The sequence below is a fragment of the Merops nubicus genome, unplaced genomic scaffold (genome assembly GCF_000691845.1).
Source record: "Merops nubicus isolate BGI_N331 unplaced genomic scaffold, ASM69184v1 scaffold44601, whole genome shotgun sequence".
In the NCBI taxonomy this organism is placed as follows: domain Eukaryota; kingdom Metazoa; phylum Chordata; class Aves; order Coraciiformes; family Meropidae; genus Merops; species Merops nubicus.
The window spans coordinates 233-10,884 of record NW_008587033.1 but is presented as its reverse complement, the minus strand read 5'-3'; the positions used below and the strand labels follow the sequence as shown (position 1 = coordinate 10,884).

General features: G+C 38.3%; 1 protein-coding gene across 1 annotated transcript in view; it reads left to right on the top strand.

Annotated features, from left to right (window-relative positions):
• Nucleotides 1-829: 829 nt before the first annotated feature.
• CCDC174 (coiled-coil domain containing 174) overlaps nucleotides 830-10,652 on the top strand; it is a gene marked incomplete at both ends in the record, with an annotated part of 10,049 nt that continues 226 nt past the window's right edge. Inside the window, 10 exons of the mRNA XM_008948796.1 lie at nucleotides 830-934; nucleotides 1,843-1,943; nucleotides 2,875-2,933; nucleotides 3,962-4,142; nucleotides 5,427-5,522; nucleotides 6,712-6,848; nucleotides 7,079-7,173; nucleotides 7,407-7,554; nucleotides 8,601-8,735; nucleotides 10,494-10,625. Of these exons, the coding sequence (XP_008947044.1) occupies nucleotides 830-934; nucleotides 1,843-1,943; nucleotides 2,875-2,933; nucleotides 3,962-4,142; nucleotides 5,427-5,522; nucleotides 6,712-6,848; nucleotides 7,079-7,173; nucleotides 7,407-7,554; nucleotides 8,601-8,735; nucleotides 10,494-10,625 (1,189 nt within the window). The remainder of the gene's footprint in view (nucleotides 935-1,842; nucleotides 1,944-2,874; nucleotides 2,934-3,961; nucleotides 4,143-5,426; nucleotides 5,523-6,711; nucleotides 6,849-7,078; nucleotides 7,174-7,406; nucleotides 7,555-8,600; nucleotides 8,736-10,493; nucleotides 10,626-10,652) is intronic.

Here is a 10,652-nt window from a genome sequence, read left to right as displayed (position 1 = left end):
TAGTGTCAGGGGTGGGTCGTTGCACAGGAAACAACCGAATTTTTGGCCTGGTTTCTTCTAAGCAGTGTGGGGAGAGGGTTCATTTACTGCACTACGCATTACTCTTACAGCGACCTGAAAAGCAACTGCTTTAATGTTTGGGACAAACATTAATACCAAAGTCTTCCACTTTCTGGTGTAGTGTACATCTGTGAAATTTGTCTTCTGTAGGACTTGGAGGGAAAGTAGCACAAGAATCTCTTCCAGACTGAGTTGTTTTTTTTTTATGTAATGCCCCTGCTCATGATGTTTCCTAATAAAAGATGAGATGGATGTTGGTCATAGATGGCAATGCTACTTATGTATTTATTTTAAAAATGAAATATAAAACTTTATAAACAGCATGTAAAACAGTGGAAAAGTCTATATACTTTACGAAGGCAAACTTCTGTCAGTTCCTTCATGAGACAGGATTTTATTCATTATCTAGTGGTTAGAATTTTCATTTTCAAATTGAGTAGTGTTACTTCATTAGTCCTTCTCTATTTGTTTCCATAGGAAAGCTGGTAAAATCTGTATGGAATTATGTCTCCTTTATTCCCATTATGCATCAAAGGATCAAGGGTGTCTTGGGGGGGGGGGAAAGTGTTAAGTCCCTAATCATTGTTTGCATTCTGTGGGTTTTGTGTATTGTTTGCTGTAAAATCAGTGCTTCAGAGTTTCCTTTGAAAATGTAAATGCCAGATTGTCGTACTAGAAATAGTTATTATTTTATTGCAGTAGTGGTTATATATACATGTGGTATGTGTATGTGTTGCTTAATTATTTGTGTATTTCACTGTTGATGTAGTTGGTGGATCTCAAAGCAGAACTCTTCCGAAAGCAAGAAGAATTCCAGAAAGAAAAGCTACTGAAAGATGCTGGCATCTTCACAAAGCCCAAAACTTCTAACAAGGTAGAAATATTTTTCTGTTGTTGTTTTTGCCTTTCTTTCCCCTTGAAATAAGGAAGTTCACCTTCAGATCTAAATAAATAAATACTCAGATGGTAGTGTTCAAGTGGAAAATCGGCGTGATGAGGGTGTTCTTCAAATTCCAGGTGGAATTTTTGTGCACAGCAGAAAACTCATCTCATGCTTATGTCCATCTAAATCACCACTTAGTCGTTGCTCTGCAGGGAGCCTCAGCTTTTGTAACTATAGGAAAAGAGATTTCTTTTTTCCTGCAAGATTTTGTGTGTTCTTCTGGAGGGTGGAGGATGAGGAGCTCTTGTCGGTAAATGCTCTGCTGGCTGTTCCTCTGTATCACAGCCTGTAATAATGAATACACGATTATGTCTCGTGTTTTACTCTTCACTGCATGTTGGGTTTTATTCCTTCTGTAGTTTCTATCAGTAGAATATAGTATTGCTGCTGTGTTTGAAGGAGATGCAGCATTTATAGTGTTATGCTGTAAGCAGGCAAACTTAATTGTATTTTATATCTAAAACGAAGGTGATAGAAACAATTTGTGGCTTTGTTATTACTTTAGTAATCAGCAAGATTATTCCTACTAGTTTGGTTATTTTACCATCTTTGCCAAAGTAGATTTTTTTTGACTTCTGAGTACTTCTTGGGTTTTTTTGCTTCACAGACTCTCCTTAATTCTCACATCGTACTGCAGTCTAATTTTAGGACATCCCTGCAGCACCCAAGAGCACAGTAGCTACAATCTCAAGTCTAGCATGTGTAGGATGTTATTTACAAAGTCTTTCAGGATTGATTTGCAAAGTTTGCATTACGGAGTTGAAATCTTTTTTTAATCATTACCATTTCAGTATTTTTATTTATTTCTTTGTTTGCTGCCATAAAATTGTACCCCACAGAAACCAAGTGTCTGGAACAAACAAAACATAGGAGTTACAAATCGAGCCAAGAAGGATGTGGAGCAGAAGGCAGAAGAGGATGACATATTAGATAAATCCAGGTAACCCTAAGGCTCTTCAAGGAGGGAATGCTTTGTAGAACTTGTTTTGCAGTGTCTAAAAAAAGCACATAAAGCAAGTTAGGTGCATTTTGGATCATCAGTTCTCACTAGACCAACCAGTAAGACCAGCATCAGTGCCATGCTCTTTACTGGCGATGCGACCTGAATCCCAGCGGCCTTGTGCTCTGGGGCTACCTGCCCTCACGTTATCATAGGTGCCTAACTGTGTCAGGTTACTGGTTTTTGAAAGTCATCTTTAGAATTAACAGCCAGGGCAGTGATACATTGCAATTCTATAGCAAAGTATTCCTTGGATTTGACAGAAGATGGCTTGCTTCTTTGCAAGGTTTACTTCATCTCCTCAATGGGTTAGTTGGGCAAAAAGGTATGTATTGAAAATGCAATTTATAAACCATTTGCAGTTTTTCTGTAAGCAGTTCCTTGCCCTTCAAAATTGTCTCCTGCCATTCCAGAAATTAGCTAAGGTTTTTATCTTCAGCTTCTAAGATTAAATGTAACCCCATGTTAGCACTTTTTCTTCTTTTTTTTTCTGTAAAGCACTATTTCAGCATCTCATACCTGCAAATAGTGATCTAGCTTCCAGTATTTATCTGACAGACTGTAGTAGGTAGGGGTGGAATACTTGTTACATCACGTTCCTGCCTACTTGACAAACTACACTTAAAAATAATTCTGTGACTTCGCTAAAATTATTTCCAGTATAAAGTCTGGAACTGGATATCTGCATAACTTCACAAATAGCCATTAAGGTTCAAAACAAGGCCCAGGTATGAGTCAGCTTCTAGTAAGTTTTTCAAGCAGTCCATGTGCTTTCCTGTCTCATTTATCTAAGGCTAAGTGGCCATTTTGAACTGTGTTTGGAAACAGTGGGATTGCAGTGTTTTGTTTTGTTTTTTTTTTTCTTTTTCAGGAAGAAACTAGAGGAGAAAGCAAAACTGTATGAGAAAATGACCAAAGGGGACTTTCCAGGTGAACAAACCCAGTCTAAAATTAGTATTGTTATATAGATAAATCATTTGCAAAGTTCACCCTAAAATTTGGTATTTCTGATTATGGTGATTTACTTCAGCTAACTATGAATTCACTGCTTGTCTTCTTATATGGGAAAATTTTGTTTAGAGTTATACAAAGTGATTAACATGGGTTGTTCTAGCTCGAAAGGGAGAAAATACAGGTACTAGAGAAAATAAAACTACTTGTTGAAGTACAGCCTTAGTAAAGCACTGTTGGTTTGTTTCATTCATTCATTGAGTGGAATATATTCTGTTTTTTTCAATACAGAATCTTAGAAAACCAAAATGAATTTATCCTCCATTATGCAGTCTGTGGATTGCATTGCTGGTGTTCTGTCCTGCATTCTAATTCTTGGATGTTTATGAAGAGAAGATGAGCAGGAGGGGGGTCTAGCTGGTCCCTATGTGGATACCAGTCAGGCAGCTAATGGGGTTGCAGAATTCCAGTCTGTCCCTTTCTTCTCTCTCATTCAGTCCCTTGCAAGAAGTAATTACTAAAAAAGAATGAAAATCTCCTTGCAATTAATGTTTTCTTCTAATGTCCATCTTTGTCCATGTGACCCCACAACTCTTCTCTGCTTTTCTAAAAAGTAGTCCAGTAACTGCTTAACTACTGTCAGCACAACAAATGTTAAGCATCAAAAAAGTATTTGAACAGTTAGGTAACAGACCCTATACTTCAGATGCAGTTAATGAGCAGAGAATGTTTTAGTGCAAAGACTTCAGCCTTTTCTGTAATATCCACAAACGATTAATTGCTTTAAAATACCCTAAAACTTCTATTCATAAATAGAGGTTATTTCTGTGGAGCCAATTTATAGCTCCAAGTTTGTTTGGCACTGGATGAGATTTAAGCGTTCTTCAATAGTGTGGTCAAGGGCATTGTGAGCAGCTGAAAAGCTGATTGTGGCTATTTTGTATCGATTTTCTGCTCAGTTCTGTTCTTTTCATGGCTTTTCTTTAAGAATTGATTTTCTGCCTTAGATGAAGAGACTGAGGATTTGTACCTAGTGGATTTCACTCAGAAGATCATAGACAAACAGCACGAAGTACAGGAACTGTATCAGAGTGAAGCTGCTAGAAAAACTTTAGAAAAAGAGACAGATGATGAGGAAACTCAACCTGAAATGGAAATACCACCACCCGAGGACCCAGATGAAGAATGGTTAGTGCTACTGATGGGTCTAAGCTGTCCTGACTAGTCTGTTTCTTGACAATTGCATGAGAAAATAATTTCATTCTCCAAAGTATGTGGAGTGGCACTTTTTTTTGTGGTTAATGCTACACTGAGAAGAGGTGTTAAACCTGTCTCATTAAAAGCCACTCCTTCATGTTACTTTTCTTTCCATATGGGTAACACTGCAGTAGAATCTACATCCAGGGTTTTGTACTCTAAGTGAGGCTTGTAATATCCTGTGTTATTTTCTGGCATAGCTTACAGGAGTTGTGATTGCAGTGTTGATACTGTTTTATGCTTTGATGCTTTCAGCTGGAAGTTATTTTAGCAAAACTTGGAGGTTTTATTGTATCCACCTTCCCTTCTCTAATTATGTTTTCATCTCAGTGAGGCCATAATCCTAATGAGGATATTTAGGTGCTAGTTTCATTGATGCTAATGATTCTGCAGCCATACTTACTGTAGAGAATGCAGACTTCTTTTTTTCTACTGATGTTAAATTATAATGAAAACCAAAGGACACTAAGTATATACTAACTTGTAGAGCTCTTTAGAAATTATGTTAAAGACTTACCTTACTACAAGCACAGATCTTCAGAAGTTTGGTTTCAGGGAAGTAAATTGCCAGTCATACTTTTTCAGATGTAATATTAATTCTTTCAAATGGGATAATTGAGGCAGCTTGATGCTAAAGAACTTCCCAGCATAACAGTACAATAAGTATAGCTCTTAAGAGCTTTTTTTGACACTAAATTGAGTGTTCAGGACTATAAAGAGTTGAATAAGAAGCACAATATGTGTTTGAAGGGAGTGTTTTGCTTGCATTCTAGTCAGCCTTTGTTATGCCAGTTGAATGGATGCTATCAGCCTATTCTAAATGAGCTTTAGACTGATAATTGAAATATACTGTAGCAATTTCATATCCACAAGAAATCAATGCTGTCTTGTCATTTTCACCATGGGAAGCAAGTACTAGGCTCAGTTTTAGTTTGGTGTGAAAACTACAGGGCATTGTAACGTTTGAACATTTTTACCATGGTGTTGCCAAGACTCAAAGGGAGATGGAGTGAATGTCTGTGCTAAGACTGTCAGGTGCCCTGTTCAGAACATGTCCTCCTCACCTGTGGGTCTCCTCATGGAAAGGTAGGAGAAACGGTCACCCTGAGAGGTGATGAATACACATCAAAGTATTGCCAGTTCTGCCTTCTGTTAAGAGCTGTGTAAACCTGCACATGGAAGTTCTGCACCCAAGCTCCTTTGCTTTCATTGCAGGGTTGATTATGTTGATTTCTTGGGCCGATCGAGACGCTGTATGAAGAAGGATTTGCCAAGTCTGCTTAAAATGGATCAGGAACTTCAAGGGAAAAGGTGTGGTTTCTCTAATGGAAGTGCATGTTCCTTGCAGTATTTGACATACCTATTTTTGATGAGAAGGAAGGGAGGCTCTGCTTTCTTCCTCAGCATCACCAGTTCTGGACTGAGAGCGACTGCTTTCTCCAGATCTACTTCAGACAAACTTCTGCTGGTGACAACATTGTGCTTTAAGAGTAACTCTAGAGCAATTGTGCTTGACTGTGACTTTATCAAAACTTTCTATTATAAATTCCCATAGTATTCCAAGGCTTCTATTTCATTTCACCTAGGCAGGTGACCATTTGAAATGTATGGCTGGTGTATTGGTTTTAAACCACAGCAGAATGGAGACCGTGGATATCAAATAAAAGCCCAAATGAAATTTTTAATTAATTACTAAAGGTCACTTTTTGATGTAACCACTGAGTAAATCTAAAACCTAACTTATGGAGTACAGTTTGCAAAGAAAAATTCTAATAAGTCAATTTAGCAACCTCTCGGCTATTTGATGTTAAAATTACTATGTCAGCACTGAGAATTGTTTTCAGAAAATAAGGCACCTCAACTGAGCCCTTACTGTTGCTGAAGTGAAAATTCTTTCACACTAACAATTTAGTAGTGTTCTCTGTATTTTAAACAAAGTGGAGAATATGAGTGCTTTGAAATTGCAGTCTCTGCATTGATATGGATGACAGTCTGTCAGCAAAAACAGCTCTAGCTAGACAATAAAAGAAAAAGATCCTGTTGCATCTCTTGGGAAAACAAAGATCTCTCCCATGTTGGTTATTAACACTTGGCATGGAATTCTAGGGTAAATTAATGGCTAGCTATTTGTTATTTTAAATGCCTTTCATCTTACGTTAAATCTGAAATGTTTCTGTAAGCAATTGCTAGAATCCAAACAGATGCCAGCAAAAGTTATTTCATCTCCCATTCTGTGACTTGACAATGATTTCATGAACTTCTGGGTATGATTTTAAGTCTTCTAATAACGTGTTCTACTAGTACCTTGTTTCAGAGGCAGTTTTGTATTTGGTTTTGTCACGTACCATAGTCATTTAGTTGCATTACTAAATGGTGTCTGCAATCATCTGTTTTGTAAAAACTGCAGGAGTGGGTCAGACCAAATTATATTTTGTTTGATACTGTGAAACTGTTAAGTTCTACTCTGTAAACCCTTTTTATTTTTTTTTTCTCTAATTAGCCAAGGGCCTGATGGGAATACTTTGTTATCTGAAGACATGAGAAGAGAACTTCAGAGGCAGCAGTGGGAAAAAGAAGAAGAAGAAGCCCTCAGAAAACCCATGGGACCCATACATTATGAGGACATTCGAGAAAATGGTATAATTCTGTACTTTATATCACTTATCTTTACATTACCAAAGAGGGAAGCAAGGGAGGTTACTTCTTGTGCCTATATGGCACAGCATAGGTATGTGTTAAGCCACTTGTGTAACCCAACCTGTGTTGTTAGGAGTAATTCTGTGCCTGAAACAGGGTGCATGGGGCTTGTAGTTACTGTCAATTATAAACTGAGAGTAACATAAATTTACTGGTTTTCTTCTTTTCAGAGGCCAGACAGCTTGGTGTTGGTTACTTTGCCTTTTCCCGTGACAAAGAACTTAGGAATAAGCAACGGGCAACACTGGATATGCTGAGAGAGCAGGTATGAGTTTGAAGAGCAGGCTGGTGTCCCAGGGCATCCTGCTCCCAGGGGTTACTGTCTTTGATTCGTTGTGCAAGTCTTACATTAGATGATACCTGCAGTTGACACTAAAAAAAAATTGGCCTCTTTTTCCCTGTTGTCCATGGTACTTGATAAGGATTGCTGCTGTTTAGTGGAGGAGGACCTGTAGTTCCAATAACAAAGATTAACTCCTGCTTTTCCTTGCTGTTAAGACGCTTGATCAGAGGACGAAGCGCGAGCAGCTGAAGGAGAAGAGGAAGGCAGCTCTCGATGCAAGGCTGTCCAAACTCCGGGCACGGAAGGTGAAGAAGTTAAGGGAAGCTGGATTAGAGGAAGAAGCACAGAAGTTGGAGAATGGAGGTATGATCTGCCTTTTTAAATTAAATGCTATTTCTTCTTGCATTGGATTGATGGACAGGCATGCTCTGATTTAGGTTTGGATATTCAATGTATTGGTATTATATATTCTGTATATACAATTAGTGTAACTGTTAGATATAGTGAGACTTCACGGAACTGTGTGTAGATAGAAAGTCATGCCAAAAATAGCTTAATAATGCAGACAGAAATGTGATGTGTAGATGGTAGGCCTTTCTTGATTCACACCTGACAGCAGGAGTTAGGTGGGTTAACTGTGCGGGTTGGGGTTAGAGCTGCAGAAATTTTACTGGCTTTTTCTTTTTTAAGATGAAGTGGAATAAAGACCAGTAACATGTTAATTTTGATATCATGTAGTGTACAATCCTTCACCTCTAAAGCAGTCTGTAAATGGGACATACAGCTGACATGAGGGTTTCGGATGATGAACTTGAGTTCCAGTCCCATCTCTGAGCTGTCTCCATGATGACGCCACCAGGCACTTGTGCTGTCTGTCTCCTGCTGTGAAACATGGCTCATTTTTCACTGTCAGAATTCTATGCAGGTTATTAACTGCAAAGAGTTCTGGGAACAAAAAACACTAATGTCCCACTGCTACTGTTGTTCAGAAGAATAAGAACACAAATTGTTTTCTCCAGTAAATGAAATGGAGACAACATGCTAACGTTCTTATTTTTACCCAATTTTCTAACTTCAGTATAACCCTCAGCACATCTCTTTTTGGGTTATTGGGCAACAGATTTTCAGCAGTCTCCTTGATACATCTAGAAAGCTAAAGAAGTGTCCCTTGGTAGATAATCTCCCTGATTATCTGGCTTACCCATTATCTTTCCTGAAATTTAATATACAGTAATTTAAAAAAAAAAAATCACCTCCCCACTCAGATGCATTTCATTATTAGAATGGAATTAGATAACTAATATGAGCTCTATAAACGCAAATAACTCTTGGTTCCTATTCCTTCCATGAAGTTCATATACATTTTATCCCATTGCTAACAAAAACGACTATGTCTTTCTGTAACACAGAGTTGAAAGGTGCTGCTGAAGAACCGGAAGCCCCACGAGTCACTGCAGCAAGCAGAAAGGTAGAGGTGGTCATCCAGGAGAGGAGAGACACGAAGCCTGGCGTGCCTTACGTCCGAGAGTGGGATAAAGGCAAAGGTGAGGAAATGCAGATTCAGAAACATTGTTTGGAAGCCATGTGCATGCTGCTTTCATTTCTATTTTGTGACAAGTGTGGTAAGCTTGGGAAGCAGTGAAATACTTCTGCCTTTGTACCAGCTAGTAGTTGACTAGTGTCCAGTGCAGCGACTGGCAAGGCATGCCTTAGTGCCACTGCCTTAGTGCCACTGCCTGCTGTCATCTCCCCATCTTTCTTTCTTTCTTTTTTTTTTTTTCCCCAATCTGAGTTATTCCATTTCTGGGCGACCCAGAGGGGCTGTCAGAATGACAAATTTCATAAGATGTATGCCTTTCAGCACGATCTTTTCTTGATGCATTTCTGTAGTTTGTGCTATATGATGGCAGGATGTATTCATTGAAACAGGTACAGGACAAAACTAAAAACTGATGCAAGCAGAGACCACTGCAGTGCCAATGTCCCATCTTGGAGCATCTTCCTTCTGACAACATCAAGTGATGGTTGTCTTCCAGATCCTTCCCAGACCCACTAACTCATTTCGCACCATTAATCTGCACTTATGCACACTTTTGTAGTCTGATGCTTGGCTCCTAGGTAAAAGCAGACGAGGAAGAGGCAAAGCACATCCATGCCCACCTTCTTTAGTACTCTGTAAAAGCATCATTCCTATTCTGTGCAATACTGGTATTTCAAGTTTTTCACTTTTCTTTTTACTTCTCACTGTCTTTCTGTGTTCAGTTAATGAACGTCATGAGGGAAAACTTTTAGGTTCTATCTGTTAAATCTTTAGCCTGCTTGACACTTGTTTTTTCCTGCCTCTGAGCAATCCTAGTATATGACTGACACCCAAACAGCACTGAACTACACAACAAATATTAGACTCAGAAAGCAGAAGACCATTTACTCTAAAATGTGAAGTAAAATAACTGCTTCATTCAACATAAATGTAACACAAGCATCGAAATTAGTATAAGAAGTGGTAAAACTCCTGACTCTCTTAGATACTTTCCTCCTTACTAATTTTTTTTATATTTTTACCAAAGCAAAGGAATGAGTCCTGCTCTGATTGGGGCTGTATTTTGCCACATCAGACAAACACGTAGCCCTTCTGTATCAAAATTTTCTACTTCTCTTACAGAAGCCCGTGTAAAAATGAATACTGAAAAAAATTTTACTGGTTTTAGAGAGCAGATTTGGGAGATATCAGAGTAGGTTTTGGGGATATCTTTTTAAGTGTGGTGATCTTGAGCTGTCATTCTATTGCAGTACTTCAGAACTATTTTTAATCAGAAATCAACAGCTGTCATAATAACTAGACTATCTGCCACTTCTATTGAAATTTCTATTCAATATATTTCAATTCAATATATTTCTGCTGAAATATAGAAGTTACTTATAAAGAAGTTACTGGGTTTCACCTGTGCGCACTAGAGATAATCTTACCATCTCCATCTTCTGATAACTAAACTCTTAATGTTTTGACTGGTTTGTATCTTGAGTCACCCTTAACTAATCAGTTGTTTCTCTAAACTGATGTCCGCATTGTTAAAAGATCCTGAAGTACCTCAGATGAGTTATTCTGAGGCTGGTGGTTATCTTGAATGCTCGTTTGGGCTATGTAAAGAAAGTGGACTGTCAGTTTAGCCAGCAATCTAATACTAGCTGGAAAAGTAACTTCAAATGATTTTACATAGTTGCAAATTTGTTTTCCCTCCTTTCCGACTATCTTCAGACCTTAAAATCTGTATCAAATCTACCATCTTTCCTGTTCCTAACAGAATTGATGTTTGGACAATGGTCAAAGAAACAGGAAGAACTCAGAGATGAGCGAGATCCAGAATTCGCGCCACCTTCCACTTACTTTTTGGGCCAAAAGAAAGATGATAATGGCAGAAATCAGAACTCAAACAGTCCTGAAACTTCTGAAAAACTGGAGC